Source organism: Artemia sp. Qi Xiang Cuo, chromosome 20 (assembly GCF_049724085.1).
Source record: "Artemia sp. Qi Xiang Cuo chromosome 20, ASM4972408v1, whole genome shotgun sequence".
Lineage (NCBI taxonomy): Eukaryota > Metazoa > Arthropoda > Branchiopoda > Anostraca > Artemiidae > Artemia > Artemia sp. Qi Xiang Cuo.
Genome location: NC_142813.1, coordinates 7,873,229 through 7,890,656, shown reverse-complemented (window position 1 = coordinate 7,890,656; position 17,428 = coordinate 7,873,229). Strand labels below are relative to the sequence as shown.

General features: G+C 35.8%; 2 protein-coding genes across 2 annotated transcripts in view; one reads left to right on the top strand and one right to left on the bottom strand.

Moving 5' to 3' along the window:
• Positions 1-17,428, bottom strand: part of LOC148939831 (uncharacterized) — a 125,316-nt gene that overhangs the window by 14,594 nt on the left and 93,294 nt on the right. The gene's annotated exons all lie outside the window — the stretch shown is intronic.
• The window catches only part of LOC148939834 (uncharacterized), a 100,972-nt gene that overhangs the window by 1,923 nt on the left and 81,621 nt on the right, over positions 1-17,428 (top strand). Inside the window, exon 2 of the mRNA XM_089106402.1 lies at positions 680-933. Coding sequence (XP_088962528.1) covers positions 680-933 — 254 coding nt within the window. The remainder of the gene's footprint in view (positions 1-679; positions 934-17,428) is intronic.

The following is a 17,428-nucleotide window of genomic DNA, read 5'->3' as shown; positions in this document are numbered from 1 at the left end:
TTTTTTTTGGAGGACTTCTGAACATTGCCTATTGGAAAAAGCTTTAAACACAAATATAAAACTAAAATAAAAAGGGAAAATAGATGATATCAAACCGTCTGCACTATACTATGGGAAGGATAAACACCACAGTATAGCCCTGAGGATGACTTGAGCAGGATATGTTTGGTACAACTACTGATTAGAAGCGATAATAATCAAGAAAATATATTTCGATTTTCTTGTACGGTTGCTGTAGCCTATTCAAGATAGGCTACTTGCCAAAATTCACTTCTTCTTCTTTATGTGTATCATATTTCATAACTACTGCCGCTTCTTCTTCTATAAAAGTAATTCTGTAAATTTTTTCCGTTTTCGAAAAGATTCAATCTATTACACATATGACATCACTAACCTTCACTTATCCTGCTTTTTCCAGTATTAGTAGATGCAACTTATGTCCTCTCAATGAGTGGAGCTGTGTAACTGTGATTGTGGTGGTTGTGTCTATGGTATTACTTTTATTGGTGAGTCAACAAAGGGTTTTATAGGGTTCGAGTTCGGTTTGTTTGGCTGTAGAAAGTCGTAGAAAGCGGTCGATATTTCGAAAAGAAAAAATAATGAATTTGTTTTTAAATTTAGTACTAAAAGATGAATAGCATAGAATACAGTAAAGTCATAATAAATCAGATAATTCCAGGAGCAGAAGCAGATAGACGGTAATGGCTTTCCGATGTTGGCAAAGAACTTCTCATTTATCGTACTGGATAAACTGTCTAGGTTGTGCCTTCACGAAACCAGTGTTTTCGAAAAAGTAGCCCAAGTAACTCAACAAATTAGCGAAATCCTTTTAAGTTGTTTTGCGCCCATATTTAATATTGAAAACATGACTGTGGAGAGTGAAGATGCTGATGATGTGAAGAAAATCATAACTCAATTTTCTGAAGTTCTACAGTAAGTTTTGTTTGTTTATATTTTCCTATTATAGTTATTTCTGCTTGAATAACTGTCAATTCTTAGACCTGAAGTCCTTCCGAATATTGAGCTCACGTGTTCGATACCCTTTTTTATTAGCAGAAAAAATTTTTCCTTTGGAAAAATAGTTTTGTGCTAATATAATCGCGAGTCAAAATGGCCCGATTCTAGAAATTTGGCAGGCCTGGTCAAGGCCGTATTCATGGGAGAAGGTGGTCTGAACCCCCCTCGAAATGTTTGTCTGAATCGTAAAAACGTAACAAAAATGAACATAAGAAATTATGCTTTTTTTTTAATCCCCCCCCCGAAAAAAAATCCTGGTTATTTGTTCGCTGCCACTGGGGAAAAGAGTTGCCCCTTCTATGTACTGTAAAGGAAGTCAACATCGGGAGGAACTGGAAATATGTTGTTGAAGAATTCAATTATCTGGGATCTGCACTGTCAAGGGATGGCTCAATCGCAAAAATTGTTGCATCCCAAATAACCAAACCCTCAACAGTTGTTGGGAAGCTGAATAACATTTGGCTAAAACCATATATAAGCCGCCATACAAAAATACGTATTTACAACGCTTCAGTCAACACCGTGCCACTATAAGGAGTAGAGACGTAGCCTGCCGTAAAATCTGTCCTCTAGACAGTGGATCGGCAACCTTTTGTTACAAAAGGGCCAAAATTTTAGGTGGAGATATTACGCGGGCCGCACATTGGTCATATGTCGTTAAACTATAATGTATTGTTGTAGGTATACCATAATGATAACAGTATATACTATTTATATACAAATATTTTAGGCTTTAATGCTTAATGTATATTTTTACGACATTAATTGTAGTCAATACAATGAGATTTTTGTTGTTGCATTTGATTTGCAATTTTTTTTTACAATAGCTTGCATATTTGTAGTAGTATTGTGTCTAAATGTATATAACCGAGAACAGTGTTGTTTTTTCGATAATTCAGAATTAAAAAAGTTTGCTTAAAAATTAATTTATAAAAAATATATATATAAAAATTTCTTAACAGAAATTATTTGCTTAGTAAACCTTTTTAAATCCTTGCAGTATTCAGAAGACAAACTTCTTTAGAAATCCATCAAGTTGTTTTTTTTCTAAAAGCTAGTTTAAGTGTGGTATCACTTTGAAAATATATCGCGTTGATATGCAAATCACTTAGTACATTATTGACAGCACTGCGAAGGGCTTTTTGAAAAATATACATCTTACGTGAGATCTTTTTAAATCAGCAAACCGATTTTCAAACTCAGTTTGAAGCTGTATTGATGCACTTTTAATTTTACTTTTTTGCCAAACAAAATTTATATCTATTGCTTTCTATTCTATTCCTTCTATTCTATTCTTTCTATTCCTTTTCTATTGCTTTCTTGTAATTTGGAAAGTGATCGAGCTATCTTTCATCAATATGCTTGATAAATAATGATAAAAAAGGTTAAAAAACCCAAGATCCCAGGCCTATGTATATCAATTTATTTTTACGGATCCTATCAGCCAGTCTATCCCTGCCTCTTTGGCACTGCTCCATTTCCGAGGGGTTGGCTTGTTTTTTTTTGCTAAAGCAAAGTAGTCAAAATGTCACAGTCAAATGTCACATGCCTTGACAATTATAGTCACAAATAGTTGAGGTTTCAATCGCAATCAGTCAGAGTCACAAATATTTGCAGGTGCAAGTCGTCAAAAATTCAAACAGTTAAAAGCAGTCACAATTTGATAAAGTCCCAATAACTCTTAGTCGGAAAGTGTGTAACTGGGCCGTAAACACAGTCAGAACCCTGTTCTTTTATATGTTATGTGTTATGTAAAGTGTTAAGTGTAAAGTGTTATATGTTATGTAAAGTGTTAAGTGTAAAGTGTTATGTAAAGTGTTATATGTTATGTAAAGTGTTAAGTGTAAAGTGTTATATGCTATGTAAAGTGTTAAGTGTAAAGTGTTATATGTTATGTAAAGTGTTAAGTGTAAAGTGTTAAGTGTAAAGTGTTATGTAAAGTGTTTTAACTACCATGTCAACAACGGAGTGGAATAGATCCAACATTGGACTTTGTTTTATCCCGAGGTGCGAACTGATAAATATGCCTTTGAGGATGACTTAATTCCCCGCAGTTTCCGGGGAAAGGGCTGGAATTTATGAACTTTGCCCATTGTTTACATATATTATTGGTTAATGGGAAGTATAAAGACGTTTCAGGAGGGATTTTATTCTGATAAGGTGGGGGGGTTGGAGGAGGGGGTTATGGGGGAGGATCCTTCCATGGAGTATGTTTCCTTGGGGGAAGGTACATTTCTATGAAGGGGGTGTCGGATTTCCCAGCATTATTTAAAAATGATCAGAAATTAAATAAAAAACTAGTTAATTTTTAACTGAAAGTAAGGAGCAACATCAAAATTTAAAACAAACAGAAATTATTATGTATATGAGGGGGTTCGACCCCTAGTCAATACCTCGCCTTTTTCGCTAAAGTTTTTTTAGTACTTTCAAAAGAGCTATCTATTCTAATTAACTGGCCTTTGTGATTCAGGGGTTTGTGATTCGAACAAAATTCGAACTTTAGCGTAAAGAGCAAGGTATCGATTGGGGGCAAACTCCCTAATATACATAATAAAACATACGAATATAGAAGTTCGTTACGTAAGTTAATTCGAATAAGTTACGTCAGAACAAAATTTCGAGAAAGCCATTTAGCCAAAAAAGTAAAATTAATATGCAAATTTCGTTTTAATTATTTATGTACGGTGAGCCAAAATCAAAGCTGCATTAATGCAAAAACATTCAGAAATTAAATGAAAAAACAAGTTTTTTTTAACCGAAAGTAAGGAGCGACATTAAAACTTAAAACGAACAGAAATTATTCCTTATATGAAAGGGGTGTCCCCTCTTCAATACCTCGCTCTTTACGCTAAATTTTGAATCTGTCACACAACTTTATTTTTTAAAACAATAAAAAACTGCCAACAACAGCCCCTTTCATATACGGAATAATTTCTGGTCGCTTTAAGTTTTAATGTCGCTCCTTACTTTCAGTTAAAAAAACTAGTTTTTTTTCATTTGATGACAAACTTAGATGGAAATAGTGTCTTTTGATTTAGTAAAGTGTTAAGTGTAAAGTGTTATGTAAAGTGTTATATGTTATGTAAAGTGTTAAGTGTAAAGTGTTATATGTTATGTAAAGTGTTAAGTGTAAAGTGTTATATGCTATGTAAAGTGTTAAGTGTAAAGTGTTATATGTTATGTAAAGTGTTAAGTGTAAAGTGTTAAGTGTAAAGTGTTATGTAAAGTGTTTTAACTACCATGTCAACAACGGAGTGGAATAGATCCAACATTGGACTTTGTTTTATCCCGAGGTGCGAATTGAGGTAATGTTTAATGTATTATTGGAGATGTTTAACTAAATCAAAAGACACTATTTCAATCTAAGTTTGTCATCAAATGAAAAAAAACAAGTTTTTTTAACTGAAAGTAAGGAGCGACATTAAAACTTAAAGCGAACAGAAATTATTCCGTATATGAAAGGGGCTGTTGTTGGCAGAAACTACTTTTATTTTTTTTGTGTTAAGTAAGCACAGGATTTCCGTTCGGAGAGTGGTCCTTAATCGAGGACCAAGACTGTCGCACAAATGTCACTTTTTTAAGCGTATGTTACTATCAAGAGCGGATCCAGGATTTTGTTCGGGGGGGGGGGGGGTTACTCGAATTTTTCCCGTGGACTTTGTCTAACATCCCGTGGTTTTGTCTTTACACGTACTTTTTAGACTAATTTTCGACTCGGTCACAAATTTGGGGGAGGGGGGGGTCAAACCGGGCACCCCCCCCCTGGATACGGCATTGGTTACTATACTTATATTCTCTTTGAATATATCACAGACATGGAAAATAACCGACATAAAGCATCCATTCATGAAGCCCCTTCAACTTCATCTGTTGTTTGCTTGAGATTTAAGCCGCGTCTTCATTTACCTTTTTCATTTGAATTTAGCAAAGCACCTCCAGTACCATGGTCATTCAACGCACGGTTTATGGTCTATTCACAATGGGAGTTTGATGATACCGAGATTTAACTAGCGCCAATTTAAGCCAATCAGATTTTTCGTTGAATTCTCCGATTGGTTCATAAAAGCGCTCATTGAATTTCGGTATTAGTGAAATCTCATAGTGAATTCAAGAGTTGGAGCCAACTTCGTGTGAAAAGACAAATGAAGACAGGGGTATTCTTTCTAAGCCTTTATTCCCAAGCAGAAATAGCTTGAAATAGGCATGCACACAAGATTTTTTTTAGGGGGATAAGCTCTAAACACCTTTGCTACCTATATGCAAGCCTTTTTTAATACCTAATGAGGAACTAACTTAAATGGCATTTTTTTAGTTTATTTACAAATTGAGTTTTATTACAAATTTATTTGGTAACATAAAATATCGTATATTCTTCACCTTTTTATGTGTTGCTGAATTGCTAATGTTGTACTACAAAATCGTAAGCGGATTTAACTAGCACAAATCTCCGTAATTCGTCACTGTTTAAGTGTTTCTGCATTTGTATTTCTAACGCTTCTACTGATACGAGCATTCCTGCTGATAGTGACTGCTCTCTGACCCTTTTTCTAGGCCTTATGGATGCATTTCTTGCACGTTTCCTTCCTGAAACCCCACTATTTTTTCTTTGTTCAACTTCCCTTTTATTGTCAGCTGGTTCACTGCAACCCAACATAAAACAAAAGAGAAACCCGAAATTGAATTTCATTTTTCACTTGATGCACCTCCTTTGAACTACAAAAATAAACTAATAATTTGACCTAGAGTTCTTTCCGTTTTATCAGTGGGGTAAAGTAGATTTTATCAGTTTCGTTTTGTGGAGTATTCCAAATTAGAATTTTATTAATTATTAATGAGATACCTGCATACACTTAGCCTAGTTTGACCTAATACAATGCAAAAATTGTAATGTAATCCAACGCCTCAATGGTAAATAATTAAAGTGTCCAGTTGTTTATTTGATTAAGTCCTTGAAACAAGCATTATTTTTTTAAAGATTCATTACATGTATTCAATTTAATTCACTCAATCATCTGAGGAAACAGCTTTTTTGGCGTTTGTTAGAATGCTTGCGGATGGAGGATGTTCTCAAAAGTAATTTATAAAACTAGCTTACCCACCCTGCGTCAGTGGCGGATCCAGCGGCTGCCCCCCCCCCTAAGATAGTCTAAAGTAGTGTAATTTACTTAATTAACGCAAGTTTGCCTTAATTAAAATTGCTTTTAACGTAAGTTTATCGGATCAACCTATTTTGTCCCCCCCCCCCTAAAAAATCCTGTATCCGCCCCTGCCATGCGTTCTTGAGACGTATAAAAATTCAAGGAATCCCCCCCCCCAACATTCTTTTCATGGGTCAATTTCTCCCAGGAAAATTCACCCTGTGCAAAACTCTCATTCTTCCCTCCCATGAAAGATTTCCGCCACGTATTAATATCTATCGTAGTTTAAAATTTAAAAGTATTTGAAAAATTGGTTTGAGATTATTAATTCCCACTTTACGACCTCAATGCCATCTATTCTAAGTATTTATAGGCTTGCGTCTCTAATTTAGAAAAATATTCGATACATTAAATGGGCCTTGAAGCATCAAACTCCTATTTGACGTAATCAATTTATTTTGACCATCTTCTTGACTAATACTTGCTAAATTGTTAAATGGGACAAGGACAAGTAAATTGTTTAATGGGACAAATTGACTTGAAATCGATTTGCATCGATTGACTAAGTATCAATTATCCAAGAAGGGGAAGATAGGCTGCTTCGTGGGCTAATGAGGTCTGGGTCTCCCCAGTATATTGTGGCAGTAGGAAATTTTGTATTTCCTACGCGAGACCGTTTTTTCGGTCTCGCGACCGACCGAAAAAACGATGGTCTGACAGCCTGTCCGAGTTCCTGACGATGGCAAATATCAGGTTGAGCGATGTGCAAACGCTTGCCATGGACCGAAGTGGATGGAGGAAGCAGACGTCACTCTCTACGCCGAGCAGCGCCCGGCAGGAGACATAAGTCAAGTCAAGTAGGAAATTTTGTATTGGAAGGGAAGAATGTCAAATGGAGTATAATTTTTCTTTACTATTTGTCTTTTTTCTATATGGCTTTAGAAGGCTTTCAAATACAGATTATTATTATTACTATCCAAATTTTGGAGTGGTGTCCAACATATTTTATAAACGGTTCAAATTATTCTAAACAACGTGAAAGGTCTACAACGAGAAATGAAATAACCAAAATTATATCTGAGATAAGTAGTGTCCTCCAGGACCCAAAACTTGGAATACTCAAGTCGTGGCACAGTAGGTTTGAGCTTGGTAATACGGGACTCAGAGATTGAACCTTGCCGTAGCAACACTCTGCAGGCCTAACGCAGGGACCTTAGTAGTCAAGAAGCTTCGTTAATCCGATTACTTACTACTACTACGAGGGTCTTGAATGGGTGAGGGATTTTATACCTAAAATCTTCGCAAGTGACATATTTTATGGCGAGAGGCACTTGAGCCGAATCATAACCCATTAAGGGGTACCACTTCCATGTTGAAGATGCATTGGGAGGTGGCACCGTTCTCCGCAACGGTGCAACGGATGTATAGCTTGTGTATTATATCTAATAGGTTTGTATAGTATGTATAGGTTTTCGATACATTAAAAGGGCATTGAAGGGTCATGATGTGGCGCAGTGGGTTTGATCTTAGCTTGGACCTTCTGAGATTGAACCTTGCTGTAGCAATACGCTGCAGGGTCGACGCAGGGATCTTAATAGTCAAGAAGTGCCGTTAATTCGGTTACTTACTGCCACTACTAGGGCCTTGAAGGGGGGAGGGACTTTATGCCTAAAGCCTTCGCAAGAGTGTACTCCACAACTTTTTTTCAGTTTCTTGGTGGTGGGATGAACAGTGTAGTAATGCATACAGGATACATAAACATCTATTCGTTTTTCTTCTTTGATTTCGTCCTATGGGTTTCTAGAAAAGCTAAATGGAATTCGATGTTAATACCGTATTTTAATCGTTTTCATTGATCAAATGTAATTATTATTTTTAAAGAAAATTCTCGTAAGGGTATAAAACTAAGAGTCAGTCAAGGGCTTGGGCCTAAAAACCTTGTAAGTGGACATGGGAATTTTGGTTGTTTTATTTATTTTTTATCTGACTGGTCTTAATATGACTAATGGCCCGTCATCTATATGACTATATAAATGTTTTTTATGCGACTAATCAATATGACCCCATCTCAAGATTGACTTCACATCTATTCTTTTCACTACTGCAAAACAAAACACGCTATTTTAAACACCCGAGGCTGTATCTAGGAGGAAGGGGCTCAAAGCCTCCCAGCTCCCCTAAAATGTAGCCCCCCACCCGCCCGAACTAAAATCCTGGGTACAACCTTGCCTTTTTTGTTGTTGTAAAATTCTAGTTTAGCTACTTTTTGGTATCATGGAAAGGGGTTGGGTTAGGAAAATGAAACTTTCAGGGATGGGTCTACAGAAAGGCCGTATCCAGGGGGGGGGGGGTTACCCGGTTTGAACCCCCCCCCCCGAAATTTTTGACCGACTCGAAAATAAGTCGAAAATTAGTAAAACCTAGGTAAAATTCAGTAAAATTAGTCGAAAACTGAGTCAAAAATTAGTAACCCCCCCCCAAAAAAGTAAAAAATTAGTAAACCCCCCCTCCCCTGAACAAAAATCCTGGATACGGCCCTGGTCTACAGACTAAAATATGTCCCGAAAGATATTTTGAAGTACGTACCTCCACTCCTTCTCCCTCTAGAGGATAATTAGGTTCCTAACCTAACCTCTTTCCAAGATCGCAAAAAGTAGCTAAACTAGAATTTTACCCGGCCTATGTGCCTGCCTTATTATAATACCTATTGACCAACTGGGTATAAATTGAATAAGAAAATATTTTATTTTTGTTTATTAACAAATCCGTTGTAAAATGTCGTGACAAGTATATATATATATATATATATATATATATATATATATATATATATATATATATATATATATATATATATATATATATATATATATATATATATAAATTAAAAGACTACGAAAGACAACTCACTTTTTTTTACCATAGATTTGTAACATAATCGGAAGCAGATTTAACTAACACAAATTTCTGTAATTCTTCTCTGTATATGTGTCGCTGCATTCTTAGTTCCAGTAGTTTTTGCAACTCTTCTCTGCTTAGAGCTGATATTGACTGTTTCCGGAGCCTTCTTCTAGGCCTTACGGGTGCATTTCTTGCACGTCTCCTTCTTGGAACTAATGAAGCTCCACTATTTTTGCTTTTTCTTTGTTTAACTTTGCTTTTATTTTCAGCTGATTTGCAGCAACCGCACATAAAACAGGAGAGAAACCCAAAATTAAATTTCATTATCACTTGATATAACTCTTTTGAACTAAAAGCGTCAACTAATTCTTTTACTAGGGGTCCTTTCCGTTTTATCAGTGGGGTAAAACATATTTTTATCAGTTTTGTTTTGACAAGGATGCCAAATTTGAATTGGATTAATTATTAATGAGATCTCTGCATACATTGTGAATTAGCCAATATGAATAAGTATGACAGTAATGTATAAATTTAATTGTAAATAAATGCTATTCCTCAATGATAGGCAATTAAATTAATTAGGGCAATTAAATTATTGATTAAAGAAATTAAATTAATTAATTAGGCAATGATAGGCAATTAAATAGGCAATTTGATTAAGTCCTTAAAACAAACATCATAGAAAATTTTAAAAGGAGACTCATTACAGGCAGGGTTGATTCTCCTGCCTTTTTATTGGGGGGGGGGGCAAGAGGGGTCCATATCTGGATAGTCAAAGGGCATGGGATGTATAATATTGTTTCTCCACATTATTGGGAGGGGGGCACCTGCCCCTCCTTGCCATCCCCAAACGACGCCGCCCCTGATTGCAGGTTATCAGTTTAACGCACCCAACATTTGAGAAACGAACTCAATATGTTTGGTGTTTGTTGAGTGTTTGCGGATGGAGGATGTTTTTAAAAGTAATTTATAATGAACTAGCTTACCTGTCGCACATTGTTGGGATCTCAAAAGAAATAAAATTCAAGGAAAATTCCCTCTGTAGAAACCCCCCCCCCCCTTCCCGTTTATTAATAACGATCATATTTTTTATTTTGACATTATTGGAAAAATTATCCCGTGGAAAATTTCCCCCTGGAAAGTTTCCTATATGGAAAACTATGCGGTCCCCCCCCCCATTGGAAGATATCCGCCACTTATAAAAATGATCGTAGTTTAAAATTTAAAAGTGGTTTTTCATTTCAGTCACCTCGAAAAGTATTGGAAATATTAAGGAGACCCTGGGGGCTGGACCTTGGGGCACTTACGCAGGGGGGGCTCCGGGTCCGCTCTCCGCCCCCCCCCCCCGGAATCTCACAATTTTTTTATTTTCCCATAATTTTCTGATACTTCTCACCGAATAAGGGATTTGAAGGATTGCCCTCCCCCTCCCCCCAAAACAAATTCCTGGATATTTGCCTGCTTGGGGGGAGAGGGACTAAGCCTAACACTTTCGCAAGAGTGTACTCAACAACTTTCTCTCAAGTTTCTTGATTATCGGAGGAACAGTGCAGTCAAACAGTTCGTGGTAACGAACTGCAGTAAGGAGCTATGCGGCTGATGATTAACCCAAACTGTAAAAAAATAGAATTTTTATATCAATAGATACATCAAAAGAATTGGCTTATTATGCTGATTAATTAAAAAAAAATTTCCACAAAATAAGTTTTTCAGAGAAAAGTAAAGAACTCCATTAAACAAAAAATGAGCAAAAATAAAATCAAATAATCTACCAAGCATGAAACTAGCACAAATCAGCATCGATAAATATATAAAACCCAAAACGAGCAGAAATTACAATAAATAACCGAGTCAAACTCAAAACGAGCAGAAATTAACATAAGTTGGGCGCAAAAACCCTATGCCTTTACAGGGCCCGAACATAATTTTTGCTTTACAGAAGAAATACGAATGAATTTACATTGTCAGTTTAATGTAAATATACTGATGTTTAGAAATCAAAATCTTAATATTATTTTATTTATTAAATTTATAAAAGTAAAAACATTGATATTTACATTTATAAATAAATGAAATTTATACATTTATAAATAAATGAAATACAAAGTGCCCTGGTCTAAACAACGACAACAAAAAAAATAATACATTATATCCATATCGATCTTTAATATAAAAATATCAAGCCTTCCAATTACTTTCGACTATGAAAAAGGGCACTTGGCCTTTCGAATTCCAATCGAATGAGCTTTTTTCGAGTTTCTACGACAACACTTCCTATAAACACCTTATATGGCCCCAGGGCATAAATTACAACTCTTACCCTAAGGGCTGTGAGGGTGGTTGTCATCCTCTAAGACCTAATTTTCAGAACTTTCAACTACGTTAAATAAAATGGCTAAAAATTTTGATTGGACGCGTCTTGGAAAATGGTGAGCGTGAGAGGGGCGTTAGTCTTTCTCCAATCGCTTTTAACTATTAAAAAATGCACTAGCCTTCCAATTTCCAATCAAATGAGACATTTTGAAGTTTCTACGACAACCCTTTCAATAAAAACCTAATATGCCCCCAGGGGATAACTTACAACCCTCGTCCTGAGGGCTAGGTTGGGGGGTTGTTATCCTCACAGACCTAATTTCCAGAACTTTCTACTACGTTGAACAAAATGGCTAGATGAAAATTTTGATTGGATGTGTTTGGGGGAATGGTGGGCGTGAGAGAGGGGTTAGTTACCGTCCAATCACTTTCAACTATTAAAAAGGGCACTATCCCTCTCAATTTCCAATTGGATGAGCCCCTTTTGAAGTTTTTACGACAACTCTATCATTAAAAACCTTATATGCCCCCTGGGCATAACTTACAATCCTTGCCCTGGGGAATCTCGGGGGTTTGTCACCTTAAATACATAATTTCCAGAACTTTCAACTACGTTGAACAAAATGGCTATCTCTAAGCTTTGATTAAATGTGTTTGGGGAAATGGAGGGCGTGAGAGGGGGGTTAATTACTCTCCACTCAATTTCCACAATTAAAAAGGGCAATTTCAATTTCAAATCAAATGATCCCCTTTTGAAATTTCTACAACAACTTTCTATATAAACCTTATATGACCCCAGAGCACAAATTACTACCTTGCCCTGAAAGCGCAGATGGAGTTTTTATCCTAAAAGACCTAATTTCCAGAAATTTCGACTAAGTTGAACAAAATGGATATCTCAAAATTTTGATTGGATGTGTTTGGGGAAATGGTGGGCGTGAGAGGGGGTTTAGTTGCCCTTTTCAATAAAAACATTATCTGCCCCCGGGCATAACTTTTAACCCTTGCCCTGAAGACTATGGGGAGAGTGTCCTACTCAAAGGTATAATTTCCTGAACTTTAAACTTCGTGGAACAAAATGGCTATCAAGAAATTTTGATCGGACATGTTTGGGGAAATGGTGGGCGTGGAAGTGGTGTTTGTTGCCTTCCAATCACTTTCGACTATTAAAAAGGGCACTAAACATTTCAATTTCCAATCGAATGAGTCATTTTTGAAGTATCTACGACGACGCGTTCAGTAAAATCCTAATATGCCCACCGGGCATAACTTACAACCCTTGCCCTGAGGGCTGTGGGGGAGTGTCCTCCTCTCCCACAGCCCTCTGATAGAAAACATAATTTCTATCTGGAAATCCAAAACACTGAATAAAATGGCTATCTAAAAATTTTGATTGGATATGTTTGGGGAAAAGGTGGGCGAGAGAGGGGGTTAGCTGCCCTCAAATCACTTTCGACTATTAAAAAGTGCAATAGACCTTCGAGTTTCCAATTGAATAACCCCTTTTTAAAGTTTCTATGACTAAGATTTCAATAAAAACTAACTTACTTACAGGGTACGACCTGTAGTCCGGACCCTGAAGACTGTGTGGGGCGCGCCCAACTCAAAGGTATAGATTCCTTAATTTTAACTGCATGGGACTAACCGACCATCTACCAACGTTTAGTGGCTGTGTTTGGGGAAATGGTGAACGTGGAAGGGGCGTTAGTTGCCTTCCAATTACTTTCGGTGAATATAAAAGGCACAAGCCATTTCAATTTTTGATCAAATGAGCCCTTTTTGAAGTTTCTACGACAACGCGTTCTATAAAAACTTTATATGCCCCCAGGGCATAAATTACAACCCTTGTCCTTACGGATGTAAAGAGGTTGTCATTATCAAAGATATAATTTACAGACCTTAAGACTACGTTGAACGAAATGGCAATCACAAGCTTCAAAGTCGATATGTTAGGGTTAATGATGGGCGTGGAGAGGGCGGGAATGACCCTCAAATCAATTTTGAATATTAAAAAAGGCACAAGTCCAATGAATTTCGAATATAATAAGCCTGTTTTTAATTTTCTGCGACAAAGCCTTCTACAAAAACCTTATATGCCCCCATGCCATAACTTACAACCCTTGCCCCGAGGGTTGTGAGGGAGTGTCCTCCTCAAAAAAATCTTTTCTATCTGGAAATCAACCACGCTGAACAAAATGGCTATCTCAAAAGTTTGATTGGCTGTGTTTGGGGGACTGCTGGGCGTGGGGGGGGGCTAGTTGTCCTCCAATCACTTTTGACTATTAAAAAGGGCACCAGCCCTTTGAATTTCCAATCGAATCAGCCTGTTTTGAAGTTTCTACGACAACGCCTTCTATAAAAACCGTATATGCCCCCAGGGCATAACTTAAACCCCTTGCCCTGAGGTTTGTAGGGGAGTGTCCTCCTCAAAAACATATTTTCTATCTAGAAATCAACTATGCTTAACAAAGTGGCTATCTCAAAATTTTTATTGGATGTGTTTGGGGCACTTATGGGCGTCGGGGGGGGGGGGGGGAGCTAGTTGCCCTCCAATGCCTTTTGACTATTAGAAAGGGCACTAGCCCTTTCAATTTCGAATCAAATGAGCCTGTTTTGAAGTCTCCGCGACAACGCCTTCTTTAAAAGCCTTATATGCCCCCAGGGCATAACTTCAAACCATTGCCTTGAGGGTTTTGGGGGATTGTCCTCCTCAAAAACATATTTTCTATATGGAAATTAACTACGCTGAACAAAATGGCTATCTCAAAAATTTTGATTGGATGTGTTTGACGTAAGGAGCGGCTTGGGGGGGGGGCTAGTTTCCCGCCAAGCATTTATGACTATTAAAAAGGGCACCATCCCTTTGAATTTCCGATCGGATGAGCTTGTTATGAAGTTTATACGACAACGCCTTCTATAAAAACCTTATATGCCCCCAGGACATAACCTAAAACCCTTGCCCTGAGAGTTGTGGGGGAGTGACCTCCTCAAAAACATATTTTCTATCTGGAAATCAACAACGCTGAGCAAAATGGCTTACTCAAAAATTTTGATTGGATGTGTTTGGGGGAATGATGGGCTTGGGGGTGGGGCTAGTTGCCCTCCAATAACTTTCGACTATTAAAAAGGGCACTAGCCACTCCAATTTCCAATCGAATGAGCCCTTTTCGAAGTATCTACGACAACTCCTTCGATACGAAGTGCCCGGGTATGGAGAAACCAAAAGCACATTGTGCCCACATCGTTCTTTACTTAGGCAGCGCTAGCGCGCTGCCTATGATACCAAATGCATAAGATTCATCAAGTTTAGTGTTACCTACCAAAAGATACAAGCCTAAGAAAATCAGGGTGGTTTGACCCCCCCCCGTCCCCAAGAAAATTTGGCTGATTTTTGAAAAAGGAGGAAAACACTCCCTAAAAGTCAAGGACTCCGATCAAACCATCAGATTCAGCGTATCAGAGATTCCTATCGTGGAGATTTCAAGCTTCTATCTACAAAAACATGGAATTCTGTATTTTTGCCAAAAGAAAGATCACGGATGTGTGTTTATTTGTTTGTTGTTTTTTTTCCTCAGGGGTGATCGTACCGAAACAATGGTCCTAGAAGATCAGATGAGTCCTCAATCGGACTGAAATTAAAAGTTTTAGCGCCCTTTTTATGCGACCAAAAAGATTTCTACAAAACATGGAATTCTGTATTTTTGCCAAAAGAAAGATCACGGTTGTGTGTTTATTTGTTTGTTGTTTTTTTTCCTCAGGGGTGATCGTACCGAAACAATGGTCCTAGAAGATCAGATGAGTCCTCAATCGGACTGAAATTAAAAGTTTTAGCGCCCTTTTTATGCGACCAAAAAGATTGAAGGCCAGTTAGCCCCCTCTCCCTGACCCTCTTCCCACAAAGTCGTCCGATCAAAATTTTGAGATATGAAGATTTTTTCCAAACTTGAAGTTTGTACTCTGCATTTTCCGATAAAAAAAAGAAAAAAATACAAAATTTAGAGTTAAAAAAATTGCAAAAAATGCTAGGAAGGTTATTAAAGTTTTTTTTAGGCTGAAGCATTAACACTTTACGCTTTAGTTACAGAAACAATCGTCAAAAGATTGTTGGTATAAAAAAAATATTTCCAAATTTGTGGATATGAAAAAAAGTTACGAGTTCCAACATTGTTTTCTTTTTAGGTAAAATAGACTTTTCTTTTTATAATTGAAGTATAAACGCTTTTAATTTTAACGTTCCACTAAAAAAAGCCCGTTACAAAATTTATAGGTATAAAAAAGGCATTAAAGTTCCAAAAGGTTTTTTAGTGTAAAAAAAGGATTTGTTTCAAAGTGAAAATATAAACACTGCGTTTTGAAGTTAAAAAATTTTCCTTATAGAACTTGTAGCTACAATTTCCACTATTTTTTAATGGTGTAAACAAATTTTTTAAGATGAAGTAAATTTTACATTCTAAATTTCCAAAAGAACCTTTGTTTTTAGATAATTTGCTTTAACGGAAAAAGTTATGAAAATTCTAAGCAAGGTTTTTCTAAAGGTAGAAGATTTTTTTTTAAGTTCAATATAAACATTGCTTTTTAAAGCTACTGAAAAAAATCACTGGAAAATTCCTAGTTACGTAGAAGGGCTAAATTCCTAGTAGAAGGGCTAAATGAGGAGTAAAAAAGGTCTTTTACTGGCTAAAAGGTCTGGCTAAAATGGAATAAGAGGGTTAACTAGGTTAAAGGACTAAATAGGTTAAAGAGTCGGAAGGGTCAAAGGTTGGGTTAACCACTTCCTCTCCTTTATTGGCCTAGACGGTGGCCTTTGTTGATCTTTGTTGGCCAATTTCTTCTGCCAATTTGGGACTCGTACTCTTTTCACATTAATACCCGTTTTCAAAACATTTTCCTCAAAACTTCTACTATTGCTACTAACTACTCACCGCAGCACCAAGCCGCCTGAGGCCAACATAGCTACGCACGCTGCTCCTCCATCTCAGTCTATTCAAAGCCTCTCTATTTACAGCCTCCCAGGAAGTTCCCATTTCCTTTAAATCATTCTTTACGACATCCTTCCACCCCAACCACTGATGACCTGCTTTCCATTTAGCCCTAGACGGTTCCTCAAAACTAATAACTAATATAATCATACAATGACTAATATAAACTAATAACTAATATATATAAACTAATATAACTAATATAAACTAATATAATCATATATTAGCCCTAGACGGTTCCTCAAAACTAATGACTAATATAATCATATAATAAAGAATATAAAGTAATAACTAATATAATACTAATATAGTTAAACTAATATAACTAATATAAACTAATATAATCATATATTAGCCCTAAACGATTCCTCAAAACTAATAACTAATATAATCATATAATAAATAATATAAAGTGATAACTAATATAATACTAATATAGATAAACTAATATAACTAATATAATCATATATTAGGCCTAGACGGTTCCTCAAAACTAATAACTAATATAATCATATAATAACTAATATAAGTTAATAACTAATATAATACTAATATATATAAACTAATATAACTAATATAAACTAATATAATCATATATTAGCCCTAGACGGTTCCTCAAAACTAATAACCAATATAATCATATAATAACTAATATAAACTAATTACTAATATAATACTAATATATATAAAATAATATAACTAATATAAACTAATATAATCATATATTAGCCCTAGACGATTCTTCAAAACTAATAACTAATATAATCATATAATAAATAATATAAAGTAATAACTAATATTATACTAATATAGATAAACTAATATAACTAATATAAACTAATATAATCATATATTAGCCCTAGACGATTCCTCAAAACTAATAACTAATATAATCATATAATAAATAATATAAAGTAATAACTAATATAATACTAATATAGATAAACTTATATAACTAATATAAACTAATATAATCATATATTAGCCCTAGACGGTTCCTCAAAACTAATAACTAATATAATCATATAATAACTAATATAAACTAATAACTAATATAATACTAATATATATAAACTAATA